The sequence below is a fragment of the Ptychodera flava genome, chromosome 16, assembly GCF_041260155.1.
Source record: "Ptychodera flava strain L36383 chromosome 16, AS_Pfla_20210202, whole genome shotgun sequence".
Taxonomy (NCBI): Eukaryota; Metazoa; Hemichordata; class Enteropneusta; family Ptychoderidae; genus Ptychodera; species Ptychodera flava.
Genome location: NC_091943.1, coordinates 7,745,172 through 7,763,760, shown reverse-complemented (window position 1 = coordinate 7,763,760; position 18,589 = coordinate 7,745,172). Strand labels below are relative to the sequence as shown.

The window sequence follows — 18,589 nt, the reverse complement described above, 5'->3', positions numbered from 1 at the left end:
GACGTAATTCGTAGTACTTCACCTTAATGGGATAATATTTTGTAGCACTCATATTGATGAAATATGACGAATGTTTTGCATGTAGTTTCTACTGCACAGATCAATAGTAAAATGGTAGAGAATATAATTTTTACAAAGTGAAATACGTCCTTTCAGTGGTTGCTTGGGCGTACTTGTACAACAGTACAAAAACAACAAGACAACAACAGAAACAATTATGGTATGTAATTACACATTCTTTAATATTAAGACTTGGCCAAGTTCATTTTCTGTACATTTCATTAAAAACTAAACATTGCTTAAAAAGATTTGAGTATTTACAAGTGTTATGACATGATAAATGGTTCAGCTACCATCTATTACCACAGAGCTTAACAATTAAAACATTTAAAATGTATATATCATTAAAAATACACGTACTAAAACAGTTTATACCTAACATGGAAGTAAACAGCATTTTATTTTTGGAAAAGGGGAAGCCACACACAGACAGTGTGAATGTTGCAAATAACAGCATTTACAGAAACACCTGAAATTTGCCAGAATAATATCAAAGTTTATATTTTGCTGTAACAGGTTTTAATATTATGAAAACCTTTTATTTATTTATTTGTATTCTGACAGATTTGTTTAGCCATTCAAGATTCAATTTTCAATCTTTTTTTTTTTTTTTTGACAAACTTAGATCCTGAACAAATAGTTTTTATGGCCTTGATTGTTCCGTGAACTGTCAACCCATGGGACATGTTCACAGCCATTGTTTAATTACATAAACTACCATTGCTGTGTTGTCTATGACGTTTTGCTGAGCAGAGCACCTTTCCCATTTCATTGTACGAAGTTCAGGACAGACCACTGCATAGAATTTGTGAAATTTCTTAGTTGCTTTCAAGAATAAACTAGTACAGTAGTATCCCAAATAACTGATTAATTCTTTGATAACACATCACAAGTAATTTATGCAGGACAAGTTCATCATAAATCACAGTCTTCCCTTCATATTCCTAGCAACAGGAATCCTAAAATCTTTGCTGACACCTTTTATAAGAGATGCAACAACTGAAGACTAAAACTACTCTATCCTATCGGACATCTACTTTTCCATGATAAACATCATTAAATTAAAAGTTTCACTTAATGAATTAATGTTTTTAGCATTTTCTATTACAATCTTGCAAGCTGCATTGAATAAAGTTATTAAAAGATATCACAATATAAAAATAGGTACTACAATACTCTCTTGGTAAAGCTTAGTGATTTCCCATTTCTGTATTCCCACATTCAAAAATCCAGAAAAATACAGCACTGGATTTTCATTTTTTTTTAACTTCATTAAAAGTAAGGTCTTGAAACAAATAAAAGACAATGGATTAACTGTCTATTTTGAAAAAAAAAACAGAACAAAGAACAAAAAAACTGGCCATTTCCTTGTAAATACACTTCCTCATGGTGTCTCTCTAAGCCGTCATCATTAACATTCGTTTTGGTCACCATGTTGACTGACACATTTGTTATATGGAGAAATACCCCTTAACATCTAACCTAGTGTTGCATTTTCCTTTTATGCCAAAAATACATTCTAATGAAATATTCTGAGGAATAACATTCGGTGCTAATTTTGGAAAGAGTAAACATTCTACCTGCCATTCTAAAGTGCATCATAGAAATAGCAAATCCAATTCCCTCACTATTTACTTTTGGCACTGCGTGCTTATATTGAATGAATTTCAAAAATAGTTTCAGAAACAAGAAAAAACACAACTGAAAATAAATCTACCCTTTCCTTCTATGCTTGAAGTAGGCATTTCCACCAGAGAGAAAACTGAAATCAAAAGTATCAAATGGCAGTGTTATCAACAAATTAAATGATCAGAGAGTTTATACTGAAACACAGCCCCCACTTTCAAAAATGCAGCACAACCTAGAGTTCATGCTATTATCTACTTTTGTTTTTTTTAGTAACATGGCTGACTTCCCATCTGGTAATTTGCATCATTAGTTATCGTGTTGGGTTACTTACACAAACCTTTCAAGAATTAATTGACAAAACCTGACTGTATAACACTTGATTAACTGAATATTTGATGAAATGTTTCAATAGAGTACACAGGACTTCAATACCATAAACTGACAATTTAATGAAAGATATGCTCAAAATAACTGATGGTGAGACTTTCTTCCAAGCGCCCTCATACCTGAAATTTCTTTAATAGGGGTGTATATTGTTGGGACACATATAATGCACCCTTGAAGGGGCTTAAAATTAGGGTTAGGGGAAGTTTTAAGTTGGAACTTAGTTATGAATGTTGTACAGTCTAATTAAAAGGAGAAAGTTGAGGAGCTTTTCTTAGGAAATGATATCTTACCATTTGCTTGAATTTAAATGTCAATTCAACTTAAAAACATAACAGTTCACCTTCTCGCACATAGGAGTAATCAGAAATATAAACACAGGACTAACTCTCATATTAACTCTTTATGAAAGAAAGCTGAATTGCTGATACAGTGTATAAACCATATCTAGATGGGGGAATGAAATTAAGTTACTGGGTACAGAATTAGAGACAGCATCAACCAAGCTTTCCTGTCAGCAGAACAGGAACAGCACTTTTTGACTATGTTTTCTTAAAATGAATTCTTCATGATTTACGTTTGCTGCTCAACAATCATTTTCATGCCACATGTAGCTGTCAAATAATGTTTACTTCTTGGCTCATATCAGCTGGAAATTCAATGATAGAGAAATTACAAATTTTGGCCTTATTAAAAGTACAATGTCAACATTAAAAACTATGCTATCACGATTACTCCTATGGAGTCAAATTAAAAGATTTTGTGAAAATAAAAATGAGTTGTATCTGTTTTTCTCCAGAATCCATCATTTCCATTCATAACATTATCAGTACATGCTTCATAATTAATAAACATTAAGAGGTTTTCATAATGATCTTAAAGAATATTACACATACGTCTCACTAACATTTCACAGATGAACAAATCTCCTTTTCTGTTATGGACATTTGCCAGTAAGTAAACCAAAGTGAGTGATTTTGTCTTCTAAAAAGCTTCCCTTCACGTTGACACTTTTTTAGTAGGAATGTGCAAAAACATGTATTAATTTGATATCTAGCATTTGTCACAAACTAAGAATTATTTTTATCATATCTCATGATTACAAGATTGAGTCACTTGGGCATATTAGTGACCATACCAAATTGTTGATCACTGTTTGAAAATTATGCTTTCGCATTCTTAAAATAAGCTTCAAATATTAGAGACTTTCTCCGCACTTCATCTTAAAAATAACAATTTGATGAAAACAAATAAAGGCAAACACTAATGGCACTGCATGGAAGTTTTGAAATATGCTATCAGCAATAATGGCAATACATCAAAGGTTAAAATGGCACATCGAGGTCAGAGGTTATCTTCTATTCATGAAAGAGTCACTTTCCATGAATGGCAAGAGACAAACTAGACAGTTCAGATTTTTCAAATTAAGCAGAATAAGCCTTCCTTCCTGAACAGATACTTCAAACTAAGTGTAAGCAGATTTTCAGACCTGGAACTTCAAAAAAATTTTCTGGAAATGTAAAACTGCTTTCTCCAACTTGTGAAATACGGTCTAAAGGAAGTGTTTCTCACTCTCACTCTCATTCTTCAAATCGCATATAGAAAAAAAATACAGACATCTAAAACACCAGTTCGTTTACTAAAATATACTTGACTTCTTCAAATTGATAGACCCAGCCATGATTTCATCTGTTCACTCCATTTTTATGCACACCAGTTCAGCTTGCAGTCATACAGCGCAGAGCTGTTTGACCAATCCCATTCTTTCTGCAAGCTGGAGGTTAGCTTAAGGTGCTGTGTGGTTTACCCAGAACTGAGGTTATCAAAATCCTCAAAATTTGATGTATCTACAATCTGTGCTTGCCTAGGTATCCCAGAATCCTCAGAGTTTTCAGTGTTCTCATCGTCTGAGAAGCTTATATGAAGTCTGGTGTCCACTAACTTTGTCTTGGTGGGACTTTGCGATAGTGATAACGGCGTGCTCAAATTTGAACTGGCACCATTCAGGTCAATCAGATCAGCGCCCTCTACGCCTTCATCGGTTCTGCTTGTGATGGTGATTTCTTTGCTGCTTTTAATATTAAAATCATTTTCATCAAATGTGTACACAGTCTTTTCGGTCAGATTACGATTGATTTCTTCGCTGGGTGTACTGTCACTCATTGGTCCGTTACTATCTGACGAGGTCATCGTCATGGTAGCACCACTGTCTATAGTACTATCAGGGGAGCTCTCAACACTTGTTAAGTCTGTTCTTGTTTTAGTCAGACTGTCCCTCTTTTGAGGACTTCCAGTGCTATACAGGCTTAGATCAAGTTTATTTGATGTTGCATCCTGCATTCCGACAGGTAGTATTACTTGTAGATTGGGATTTCTGTCTGCTTCTGTCAGAATCTTACTTTGATTTGTTTCAATCTCACTGTCTCGACTCGACTGCTCAAAATTATAGATATTTAGCTGCTTCAAGTTTTCTGACAGCTCATCCTCTTCATCCGCTGTTACTTGCTCAAATTGTTTGTGTTTTCGCTGGTTGTACTGGGCGTCCCCTCAACATTGTAGTTCACCATAGTATTCTCTTGTGAAGTGCCAATGACTGTGTTCTCAAACATAGATACGCTTCTCAAAGGATCCCCGGGAACGTCTGCTCTATAGATGAGAAATCCGGCATGTAAGGTGGTTCCGGCATAGGTGTGGTTGGGTCCACCAGGACTGGGATATGCTGCTGCATGTGATATGGAGTGGAGCTCTCACCATTACCTTGTATTGACTGAAGTCGTGTCTCTACTTCCTGTAGCTGGTATATTAGCTGCTGCTGCGATTGGATGAGTTTGCGGTTTTGTAGATGCAGGTGATGAATTCGCGCCTGGAAATAGAAAAACATGACAGTTAGAGATCACCTCTGATGCCTTGCAAATGTTATGAGCTTCAATGTCTCCAAAGGTCATGTCTGTTTTCAGTTTGTCCAAACGCAATAGCATCTTGCTCTTGCTGACCTTATCGTGAAAAATAAAGCACAATGTGACGCCATGGTTCTACTCCAGAATAAAAGCGACATGTGGTCTTCTCCAGACTTACTACACTCAAAATCAAACCAATGTGTACAAACGCGCACAGAAAACCACACATGCACGCTTGTGCATTGTTTTCTTTGTACCGTGCCTGTTTTAACCGAAGAGCTAGCCAGTGAATCTAGATGACTGCATGCATTTGAATTCGGCTATTGATAATGATGGATAATAAAATATTTCTGTGTAAAAAATTCATGCATCAACACACAAACTTTTCAATTCATTGAGGATTTATGTTTTGTTTGTCTAGATATGAGCGAATATGGATTAGATGCATGTGTGAATTTATATCTCAGTCCATAGTGAGATTTTATGTTTAGAACATGTGGTTGTGTTTGATGTATGTCTTTAAGGGTATAACCTTGCCTTACAGAATGATACACAGGTTGCAATCACTGAGTTGGCAGATACCATATTTGCAGTATTTTAGTAAAGGTTGAGGAGGGTAAGTATATGAGAAGCCCAGTACCATTTCTGTTCTATTAGTGCAAGATGCGAGGTATAATGATATTCAAATATGCAGATTACATTAATGAGCACTGTTTCGGTATTAAAATTCTATGCTAATGACCCTTAATGAATGTGGAATATTCATGTGCCTCCATCTTGCATTGTATATTTCTGTTATCCCTTGATACCAGTGCAACCAATTAAAAGGATAAACGGTTATTTTAAAACGACTGGTGAACCCTGGTGAAATTTACACGTTTCCACTTTTAACAAAAACACAGATATGTATTTAACAATGTGTTGTTTTTCTGGCAGTGGAAAAAACCCAATCCATTTCATACCTGTGCTTCAATCCTAGCAGCTGTCTCTGCGGCAAGTTGATCTTTCAGCAAGTGGACCTGAGCCACTGCAACCTGCGTCTGTTGCTGCTGCTGCTGGAGCTGTTGTTGCAGCAATTGTTTCTGATGGTACATACTCAGAGAGCTGCCCTGCATTTCACCCTCAGCAGTCAGCAGTGGGGGTGAGGTCAAAGGTGAAGACAGCATTATACCTTCCAACTGACAATATAAAAAAAATTAGTTACTTGTAAGTGGATATCATGATACCTTCCCACTAAAAAGACAAACAAGTTTATAGTTACTTGTATGTGTATATTACGATCGGACATACCAGTAATACCACTCAGTTGCTCAAGTGAAATATCATTCACAATGGCTGCCAAAGCCAGCTTTTATACTCTACAAAACCCATCCCCATTTCATGGCAGTTTCAACCCTTTCACTGCTACGCTTTTGGTTTGGTCCAATTGTTTTCAATGATGAGGTTATGGTTGAAATACAGAACGGAAGGAAGAGTAATTCATATTTTATTGACATACTCGATGCATCACTTTTATTTGCTCTGGAGCATCGCAGAGATCGACAGTGTCTGATCAATGGAAATCAAATATCTATCTGTCACCTGGTAATCTCCATTAACACAATTGATAGATTCATTCCATCAACTTAAGAGCTGTTCATGGAAAGTGCGTTTTCCTAAATTTTGCCAGAGCAATTCATGATAGGAGTTAGAATATTGACACATTTAAATTTTAGAAACAAGTACAGCATATTATAACTTCATGGCACATATACACATCTTTTACATAATCTCTGAAAGGTGGAAATTATGTCAACTACACATGTAACAAACAAAAAGTCTTGAGATATTGTATTTCTAACCTGAGATGGTCTTGGTGTCTGTTTCAGAGCATCCAAGTCCGTTGCTCTTCCTGAAGAGAATCCACTCACACCTGGAGACATCATGGAGTGAGTTGCCATGTCATCCTCCGCATCGATGTCAGTCTCTTCTGGATGATCATCTGGAAGACCACCGTCTGCTGATCTTGATGCCGCTGAAAGGACAAGAAAGGGTAGACTGTTGAAAGTTTGCTCTGTATATAGAAGACTGCATTCTTTCACTTAAGTACATACAGCACAACATGGCTACAATCCAATACACGGAACACTTTGACCGCCGGTTAGACAATGAATGATATGCTGGTACTGAGGGCTACAACCAGTATGCTCTCTTATATCCAGGATTTCTAATCTCTCACAATTTAAAATTTTCTGAAACTTCCTTGAGTCAGCCCTGAACTTATACATGAATGTGTTATGATACTTTCTTTTTTTCTTTCTTTCTTTCTTTCCTGAGTCACAGAGAACATCCTAGAGTAAGAGAAACTTTACATTGGTCTGGACAACATACTTGCTACAACTAATATACTCATGATATCGATAGGGAAATGCATCTCAACAGAAGAGCAAAGTCTGCTTATATTTGTTTCTTAAGGAGTTAATGTCACTTTGTCCTTTAAGTCACAGCAAACTGGACAATCTTACTCTCTTAAATTGCAATGGATTTACACATCTACAGGAAGCAACACAACACCTTGTAACCATAATACCAGTACACTGTGGGGGTGCTATCATGTTATAACTACTTGGGAAACATCAAACACAAAAGTGGAAAAACTTAAGCGTGCCATGATTTAAGACATGAAATATAATGGTATCATCTATGAGTAGGAGTACTGAAACCATTGTAGGAGATGATGTAGAATAGGTAGTATACAGTGCAGCAAAGCAGAGACATGCGGTTTAGTGATGTGTTACAGAATGACATGTGACTACAAGTACATGTACTACTGTGGCTAGAATACTTACCCAGACATGAACAGATCACACGGGTACCAATAGGCTCTAGGTTAGTGAGTTAGTGAGATGGTTATGAGAAGTAGAAAATATTGGGAAAAAAGAAACCAAACCATTGAGTGAACAGAAGAGACACAATAATGTGAGTTGAAAGAATTAAACTTGAAAGAGACATTAATATGAAAATGAAAATTAAAGTTGGGATGTATGATTTTATGGAAAGCACTCATATTTTTGACATCATTTTGGTCACTGTGTGAAATCATCTGCAATTTGAACGTAATGTTTGTTTTTGCAGCAAAACTTACTCCTTTTGGTTGTACACCTCTGACACACATTACAGAATGGTGGGCAGCAGCGATGGAACTATGAAGGCATGCATGTAAATATTAACCCTTTGAGTGCTGTAATGTTTCCCAACAAAATTTTAATGCAACAGTTTACCAATTTTTATGAATTTTTCTGTAATTATTTTGATAATTTTGGACTGAACAGACATCACATTTCATTGGCTACAGGTTTTTATCAAAATTTTGGCAAAAATTTGAAAGATATAGTTTATAAAGGCGTTTATACAAGTTTATAAAGACTTTGGTTCTCAAATGGTTAAATTGCAAAAAATTACTTTTTCCAACAATACACATGCAGTACTAGCCACCAGTTATTTTCATGGTAACAACTTTTGAGTTAAGTTGAAACTGAAATTTTAATTTTACGACACCATTGAAGATATACGATGGTGAAATTTTGGCCATTTTGTGTTTAAAACATCAGAAAGCATATACAATGTGTTGACTTGCAGAAACAGTACAAAATCATTGAATGCCTATTGATGGAGAAGTTTCATTTAAATTTGGACATGCAACATTCCCCCGACATTAACATTTATCTGTAATTACATTTCAGAGAACAAAAACAAATTAAGGAGTGCTATATCTTCACAAAATATACAAATTGGCCACCAAAGACAAAAGGTGCCAGTGTGACAATGACAATGGAATTCGAGATTACAGTGGATTGATGATGCATAGTATTAAAATTACCTTTTGCTTTCACCTGATCTTGTTTCTCATCGCTTGCTTTGTCACTTTCACCGTCAGCTTCTCCATCAGCTGCAGCTGCCGCATGTTGCAGACTTAGTTTATGACACACCTCAAATGCCTGACCAATGGTACGTACAATACGCATGGCCTGACTCTGAAAAATTAAAAATAATGATAGAGAATAATTAAAGTCTTCATAGTTGATACCAGGTCATGGAATCAATATAAATGACTTAAATTAACCTTTGAGCATCTCCAATTGGAGAGGAAAGACACAGCAATGGCTGTCTGACAAATTCATAGAGCACTGAAGCTATGTACTGTACTTGACAACTTTATAGGTCAACTGTGCAGCTGGCTCCAAACAGACTTGGACTAGGCTATTACTGTGAAGAGGGGAGCATTGGTATTTATAAAAGTGCTGCAGTAAGCCATGTGTTAATACACATTCTGTAAAGATATTTCTAAAATATAACTCAAGAGGGAGATATTTGCAGCTGACAATTACAGTATTAAAATTTGTTTATAATATGCCTAATATTCTGTGAACTTGCAAATCAATTTTATCTTCCAGAAGTTCTAATTGATTTGCTGCATCTGCACTGACAATAAGCAGAACCACACTGAGATGGACTGGAGGCAAAATAATTGTTTGAGAGCTGAATAATCAAAACATATGCACTTGACAAACCATATCATTTGCATTGAAACACATCTGAATAAAGCCTATGAGAAAATATAAAATACCGTGAACAACTTACTTTTTTGTTGGACTTGAATACATTACATTTGAAAACATTGGTGGTGCCATCCCGGGCGATGAAGCTGAAAATTTTCAGATCTTGAGAATCATGTGACACATAGAAGACCCTGAAAGTTTAAATATAAAAAAATCTCTTATAAGATTTCACTGTTATTTTATTGCCCAAAATTTAAAAATCAACACAAAATAATACTAAAGGAATTTTCAACACATGTGAATAGCAATGTAGGGTTTCACAGTTTCTGAAACTAAGAGCCCATGCAACAAGTTGGTGATCGCCCTCTAGTGGCAGTGTATGAAATTCTAGACGTTATTAACTATATCTACCAGCATAAAAGTACAATTGTTTGTAATTTTGTGGTTCACGAACAGAATATGTGTATGGTTAAAAATGTAATTATTATTATATTTTTTCATAGAGGCACTTTAAAAGCATTACAAGTGGGCTTTCTAAGAAATATGTAACATACACAGGGCTCGAAATAATACCTGTCTGCCTGTCCCGAACAAGTGAAATTTGGCCTGGGACAAGTAGTTTTGAAAAGTACTAGTCCAAGTGGACAGGCAGATTTTTTCAGCCTGCTACCAGTATTTCAACCTATTGACTACAGCAAATATTCATAAGTTTAAATTTATGTACCTTTTAGAATTTTGAAAATCATTATTTGGATAATTACCTGTCCGACAAAAGTAAAACAAAGTTCGATAATATCTAATCACTGTTTACATGAGGCAGCCATGTTGATTTATCTAAGGTCACGTCTCAAATCTCTTAGATTGGGAGATTCTCAGCGCTATCTCGACACTGAGGGCACTGTTACGCCAGTTTGCATACGATACAGTCATGAGTTTGTTGAATTGAATTGAAATTAGTATAGTTTCTTAGAATAAATTATGCCATTTTGGACAGGTACTTTTCTCACTGGGACAGGTACTTTTTATTTTGACTTGTCCAGTGAACAGGTGGTTGAAAAAAAGTATTTCGAGCCCTGATACAGTACATATGTACCATGTAAGCATCGTGAAAACCAAAATATACCTGTAGATAGGGTGATGCATAATGAGCAGTTTGCTTTCATCCCATGTCCATTGTTTTTTCTGAAAAAAAAAAGATATAGATGAACAACAAAATTATTATCAAAGTAGTAATATTGGAAATGACGGCAGGCGGTATAATAACCATTTAAAGTGGGAAAACACTTCTTTATCCATCACTGTATTGCTGTAACATCATTGCATTGAATGGAGGTCCAGAGTATATTTCTGGTGACAATTTTGTCATATTTGTCTATGTATTTCAGACACCTTTCTGAAACAGCCTAGATGAAAGTGGTGGACGATGATATGAGATGTGACTAAAAGTCATAATGCAGCCACTTGACTGAGATCAAACTTTCTAAGATGTGACTGATGCAATCTTATCACACCAACTCATATCAGGCACAAACGAACATACCTTTTTCTTTTTCCGAACATTGACTTTGACACCATCAACTGAAACTGTTATGTTGACCTTCTTCTTCTTGATTGCTTTGGCTTTAAATTCATACTGCAAGAAATAAATAAATGGTATAAAAAACATGAATATCAAATATCTTATAAATTGCCATGTAATTCAAGATTTATGTCTAGTAATCCTAAACTTGCATCCATTCATCCCTAAATGTAACTTAAATAGCGCTGTTCACGGTTACAGGTTTGTTACTAAATATAGCTGTACGCGCGCGACATCGGACACGCAGCTTGAAATGCGGACAAATTTTATCAATGTTGCATGCGTGGCTGTTTTTGCACCTTGTACTCTGAGTCGTGAATATGTTTTTAGTATTCACTGTTACACTAGCAGTCGCCCACTGCGATGTATTTTTCGTCGTTCTTGCATGCGTAATTTTCAAAAGCGTAATCTAAAAATGCGGACAAATATTTATTTTTGCATATTAATGAGAGAACAGTGACGTAAACTGTGAACTGCCCTATAGTAGTGGTATTTCTGAAAATAACGTACCATATTACATTTGAATGTTATTTTTGTTTGTCCCACGTTGCCATATTTCAAACACCAGGTTACTGTAATGATGCAAAATTTTTAAAAGACATTTGCTGCAATTTTGCAAGAACTTTGACAGATATCAATATATATCTTGGAGGACTGCAAAGCTTCCAAAACTAGCGCTGTTCAAATAAAATAAAGGTATGGCCCCAATCGAAAGAAATTCAACAGTGAAATTACACTATTGAAAATATGTGATATCAGCATTTTTTCCTGGCGACATACACCACTATTGTAACTGGAATAGCAAACAGAATGGACAACCGTATTGATCAGCTTTCTATTTCTTTTTATTTTACAGTAAACATATTGAGTTAATGCTTTTGAAAATATGTGGTTTTACTTCAAACAAGAACAAACCACTTCTATTTTAAAATCAGATATTTATACAGTAAAGGTCATTGACCTCATCCATATTGAATGCTGTTCAAGCAAAATCCTTGTTTCAAGTAAACAGCCGCTTTTTTGTGAATATCATCAGCTGTGACAGACACAGCACATCAGATTTACATGTACCTAACATTATAGTTATTCAGATAAAAAAGAATGACAGGCAGCTATGCTGATGAAAGTTTTCCTGTATGGTTTCTGGGACATAAGCATAGAAAGTACTGGAAGTACCAATGTACGGTACAGTGGTAGAGTGCAAAATGTGAACTTCAATCATGTACATGTATATCCTACCTAGCATGTAAGCTGAGCAAACAATCAATATCAGACACTCTGATGTGTGTACGCAATAGCAGCAAACAATATAAGAGTCCTGAATTTTCAACCATAATCCCAGAGTGACAGTGAAATTGGCATTGTACTCTGAAACATGTACTGATACTGTATTTACTAAGTAATGTAGCACTGGTGAACCAAACCCCAAAAGATGCAAAGATGATGAGTATTGTTCCCCAGATACTCAAGTACAATGCTATGACAAATTCCAGCAAGCTCAAGTGGTATAGACAAACCAACATCGATGGTAATACCCCCTACTAATAGCTATGACGCAGCAAACATCACATTTTTTATCTTTACATGTGAGCAATACCAAACCATGGCAGTGCGGATGTAACTTAGATGATAGGCTGAACATCTTTTTTCTCTCCAAATAACCCTAAACTTGCACTTTTACTCTTGATCAGCCAAATTTAGTGTTCATCACTATGGGCTGAAAATGACTGAAGTCTAAAACATATCTCTTGTATTTTTTCCATTGTGTCTTGAACCAAATTATGATGATTTTTAAAACTTTGCATAAACTGACATAATCCTGATACCTGAATTTATTTTTCCTTTCTGGTTCAAATTTTCCTTCTTTCAAATTGAGGGCAACATTCAAAATTGTAAATAGGCTAATATGCAGACATCTGTGACAACAGCTGGCTATTTGAAAATGCATGTGAATATCTCCATCACTGTTGCCAAAGAACAACACATAACTGGTTTCTGCAAATTGATTGAGAGATTTGAATTGCAAAATTGCTCTATCAGAGCTACCAGTGTTTGAAACAGTTTGGCATTATATAAATTGCTGACATTACAAGGTATGTTATTTATTATGACATGAAATAAAATAAATTACCAAATATGGTAAAGCGTAAATTGAGGTCAGACAGAATTATGAACAAAAACCAAGTCTGGTATGTTTTTATGTGGACACAGCTGCAAATAGACTTATTGAGTAGACCACTGATTACAGCATAGATGATACGTGTTGTCTGGATTGCCATTCACACGTCAGAGAGAGCAAAAAGAATGCCTTCAACAGACAGAGCAGACAGCCTCCTATTCAAAGAATGAGAAAAGTTAAATATAGCTGACTCTGTATCGCAAGCTACATGTCCTTCCAAGTAAATGTCTGAAGTCTGTCCACATAAATGTACCTCGGATTTATGTCACTTAAAGGAGGGAGCTTGGTGACATTCGGTACATGTAATATAAGAATTAAAGTTTATGATTAGGGCCGGCATGAATAACGAGGGAATACAGTTTTTACCTATGAATATAAGAAAACTTTTTTAAAATAGCTATATTTTACCACACTTGGATTACTGTTGTCATTTATGGGGAGCATCACCGTTTATCAAACGGTTGCATAAGATTCAGAAACGTGCTATCAGAGTGATGTGTGATGCAAGGTATAATGCTTCGACCAAGCATTTTTTTAAAACAATGCATATAATGCCATTACCAGATAGAATAGTTTATAAGAATGTTTGTATGGTTTTTAAATGTTTAAATAATCTTGCACCGCAATATATGACAAGTCTTTTTACCGAAATTGATCATAAAAGAGTTACAAGATCCAAGATGCAAAAATTGTTAGTGGTTCCAACAAATAAGGATTTTTATCGAAAAGGTTTACTGTAAATAGTGCCAATCAGTGGAATAATGTCGATTTAAATATATGATCTAGTAACTCATTAAGCAGTTTTAAACTGCCTACCTTAAAGCCTATTGGGTATAATTTTTTGTGTTTGTAAGTTTTAGTTTTCTTGTTAAATTTGTTTTTGTTATCTAGTGTGATTGTGCATTTTTTTTCCTCCTGTGTGCAGGTGGTGACTCCTGGCCACTTTTTTCTGTGCATTGTATTGTTCTAGCTTTGTTAGTCATGTTTCATGTTGTTCTGCTTTGTATCAGTTTGTATGTTCATCTGAGGGCCCTGGGGAAGATAAGCATCTTTACTGAAGCTTACCAGGCTACCCTCGTTAAACAAGGTTTAATAAAATAAAATAAAATAAAATACACAGCAGGAATGGACATTTGTGGAGCACTGACAGGCTACATTTAATAGCCAATACAGACAGCCACACTGACCTTTGACCTTGAGACTGAAGAGGGTGGCATCATGGGAAAACTTTAACAGCTTCTGTTTTCAGTTTAAAAAGTAGTTTTACCGACTGCTTGATTCAATCAACCACAACCTTAAAGTACACTGCAATGAAAAGTACTCTTAGTGTAACCTCCAGTTTTTATGATTTAAATTTAGACAGCCGTACATGTTGAGAGTAGGTCATACAAATAAAATCTCTTAGACATCGTTTTCTTTGATTGGATAAATCCATCAAAAGTGACCCAAGCTGACCTCAATTCCACAAGCAATTTTGGCGCTCCTTAGAAAATGATTAAATGTCCCCTAGTAAAGCTTGAAGTAACTTGTATGCATTTTAAAGGACTTGCTAAAGATATTACCGCATGGAACAATCTGTCTTCTTGCAATGCCTGCATTTGTTCCTTGATAGACATTTGGATTAGATAATGCATGGTTTCACTGGATATTGATTGCCTATCACTGTCAGTGATCCACTGTGGAATTGTCTTTGAAGAGATGTTCAGTTGCGTGTCTTTCCTTAATATCGCAGCCTTTAAAACCTTCACCATACACCTTTCTTTTTTTCTACTTCACTTTCAGCGAGTCATATCACACATGTACATGTAGGTTTATTGCCTACAAACTTTTCTGGCGTTCATGTTTATCAGATGGACAAATCAAAGTGTTACGCAATATTAACTGTAAAATCTCAAATTCACTTCTGGTAGGGGATCATGTTTGAATGGGTTAAGGTCAGAGGTCAACAAAGATGTACTCTATGTGTTTTGTCATGGTTGAATATCATTACTTGTTAGGTATGGAGTGATCTTGATAAACATAAAAATTTTCATAAACATATCAAAATTCGGTGAAATTTACTGTCATTTCCATTCTTTGAATCATCTTTGAATTCCGTTCCAATCAACTGTGAGTACATGGACAGTTATTCAGTGACCGGTTCAAATCTACTGGTACATGTATTCAATTCAGAAAATTCACTTTCCTTCCTGTGGCTGATTTTCCAATGTTCAGCATAGGTTAGACTTTTCAAGAAGATTGACAACCTAATCTTTAATCCTGACAAAAATCCTGGCACGATAAAAATCTTAAGTCTTGCAAAGAGAAAAACTGCACTTACTGTACATGTTTATGAAAAAATACCCTGATTTACAATCTTGCATAATCTCATGACAAAAATGCTTATCTCTAAATTTTGAGCAGAGTATATGCTAATCAAAATTAAACCTTCTCATAAAAACAAAGGTAAACATACAATCAGCTGGCATTAGCAATGATTACAAAGCACTTTGGCCTTCATATTGCAAGTAGATTGATGTAAAAGCTCTTACATGTATCTTTATCTAGAACTCCTGTCTAGAGTAATGAATGACAGAACTGATCTGGATGACAAAAACAACAATTTTATGACTTTTTCCTAATGGATAGCATGATCATGTCCCAGATACACGCTGATGGCATTTTTAGATTCTGAGGGTTTAAATGTCGATTCATGATAGATTGTAATTACAATCTTCTGTGCAAGAGTCAAACAAATGAAGATTGACAAAAGTTTGCTTTGAGGAAATAAAATAACTACAACATACAGTATACATTCTGTACAAGTACATGATGCATACAGGAATTATGTACTGGTACACTGTATGCAGCCAACAACAGCCCTGTGACAAAGTTGGATTTGAGATGACACAGGAGTACCAGTAACCATATTCTAATAAGGAACACAGTTGCACATGTACCTGTAGCAATCAAATTACAAATACTTCGTTTTTGAAATTTTCCCTGACATCATTCAAGGATGATACATGTAGGATCTTGTCACTTTGATGCTCATCAACTTTTATGAAATGCATCATGCTTTGGAACGAAGTTCTAGATGTGCCTGTGTGGCCTTAACATTTCAAAAAGCGATTGTATCGATTCAGAAACAGGCTGCACAGTCAGTAAAACATCGCAACTATTAAAACTGTCTGTGCAGCTATAGGCTATGAAGTTTTACAGCATGGTCACGACATGCTGTCGCAAAAAAGAGGAAGGGGCTTGAGAAATGTGTGCTGGGTCATGTCAGGGTTTACAGAAAGTCACATGACCTTTGACATCCTTTTTCTCCTTACAATTCTAGCCGGCTATGAATCCCCATTAAACTTGGTAATATACCATACTGACCTACTTTCAAAGTTCCCTCCCTTGACCTTAAAACCACAAAATTCTATACACACTATAGAAGAGTACATTTCTTGTGAAGGCTTTGCCATAAAGAAGCAGGCAAGGCTAATGCTCTTGTAATCCATACAATAAAAATAATCTTCTTCTGACCAAAGTACATGGTAAAACCTAGTCCTTCATAATACCTCTTTTAATTACTACATTGTTTTTCAATTAAGATCCACTTTTTTCGAAAGTTACAAGTTAGTGAGTATTTTCACAATCTACCAGAATCATTTCTCTGTTCAGTATACCAGTACCTGTATTTTGCCGTTCCTACAAGAGTTTTTCGAAAGATTCCATATGAGTAGAAACTTTACATTATTTTTGTGCAAAATTTTTGATTTCTCCCTTGACTTGGAAGCCATGTTGCTGAGGTTGAAAAACAAACACTTGGTGGATTTGAAGATTGGCCAAGAACATCCACAAAGAAGAATTTGGGTCTCTTTCTAGAAAAGTACAGAACCACACAGCCTCTGATACAATTCACTCTCAGTCAGTCAAAACACCACAATACAAGACCCAATCATCATCCAAAATTCAGCCTACAGATTGAAGCACATTCTTCTTTGGCATCATCAAAATTTATAAAACATTTCTGACTCTACATTTTACATAAGCTATACGATATGAATGTGAAATTCCTCTTCCAATGGCATGGCATGTGTTTTGGGATAGGATACAGATAATAACACAATATTACCTTGTAAATTAGTTGCTCTGAGTCTGATTGGATTTGAATGAGGACATCGTCAAGTTAATAGAAAACTCATTTTGTCGTCAGATTACGACTGCTGTATTTGATTTGGACTTTGCAGACTGCATTACTAGGGTTTCTGCGATCAGGAGATGATAGACAGCTCATCACAATGCTATTTTTGAACACACAGCTCACTGCATAGATGTTCATGACCTCAATGGGTGTATGTCTCCAAACTATTTTTTTTTTTGCATCGTGAAATTAACAACACAAAATTAAAGGCCACTGAACTGCATTCACTGAAGTGTACGGCATAAATATTGGTATATGTACATGTAAGTCTAACAATGAATACGTACATGTTATAACTACTTTCGCAATATACAAACTTTGGACGTGACAGAAAAATTCCTTCAAGAAGTGATTTTTACGCTTATTCTGCACTTTTACATCAAGGTTTCACTCCCATGAGACGACACTTTGACAGTTCGGTATCCACAGTATATATTTTATAAAAGTAACATCTGTGCTGCAGTGAAAGATTGATGAATAATTTTATTTTCTTATAGTCAAGACATTTTCTGTATTATAAGAATCCTAAGTGCATGTCAGTGTTTCTCAAACATCAAAGACCATGAGAGTGCAGACTACATGGTAGGATAATCTCAGTGTTAAGATAGTAACTGTAGCAAAAGCATTCACTGTCCTGAAATTGGGTTTCTTTCAAAGTTCGGAAGCCATACAACGCACAAAGCAATCCAACTTGTCCTTTGGGATGATTTCCTTGCAACATGATCTCATCACAGGGACGCACGGATACTAGCATTATAAGCAATTTCAGTGACAGGTGCAGGTTAGAGGAGGGCCAATAAATCATACGGGGACACAAATGTCAAGTGTAACTGGTGAACTGAAGCCATCAATACACAGTTGTTGGTTAACATCAGTATCACCTTACCAGATACCATTGGATGAGTACTGGTGTACCAACCACTGCAAGAATTGTCCATGCAACGGTGGAAATTAAAAGTTCTGCTTTCTAAATTAATTGCCATAGTTTTTGTAGACAAGGGTATCAAAGAGGTACATACATGTAGGGTAAAACATGTGTCAGTCCTCTAGTTGGATGCGCACTTCAACATGAATATATCGGTACATGTTGTCTCAACAGACTAAAAGTTTGACAACATGTACATGTACTGTAGGATAAAACTCTGA

General features: G+C 35.6%; 1 protein-coding gene across 1 annotated transcript in view; it reads right to left on the bottom strand.

Moving 5' to 3' along the window:
- Positions 1 to 215: 215 nt before the first annotated feature.
- LOC139152689 (carboxyl-terminal PDZ ligand of neuronal nitric oxide synthase protein-like) overlaps positions 216 to 18,589 on the bottom strand; it is a 60,290-nt gene continuing 41,916 nt past the window's right edge. The window contains exons 3-9 of the mRNA XM_070725976.1: positions 11,049 to 11,141; positions 10,632 to 10,690; positions 9,591 to 9,699; positions 8,830 to 8,983; positions 6,812 to 6,984; positions 5,933 to 6,148; positions 216 to 4,936 (exon numbers count right to left, since the gene is read on the bottom strand). Coding sequence (XP_070582077.1) covers positions 4,694 to 4,936; positions 5,933 to 6,148; positions 6,812 to 6,984; positions 8,830 to 8,983; positions 9,591 to 9,699; positions 10,632 to 10,690; positions 11,049 to 11,141 — 1,047 coding nt within the window. The 3' untranslated portion in view covers positions 216 to 4,693. The remainder of the gene's footprint in view (positions 4,937 to 5,932; positions 6,149 to 6,811; positions 6,985 to 8,829; positions 8,984 to 9,590; positions 9,700 to 10,631; positions 10,691 to 11,048; positions 11,142 to 18,589) is intronic.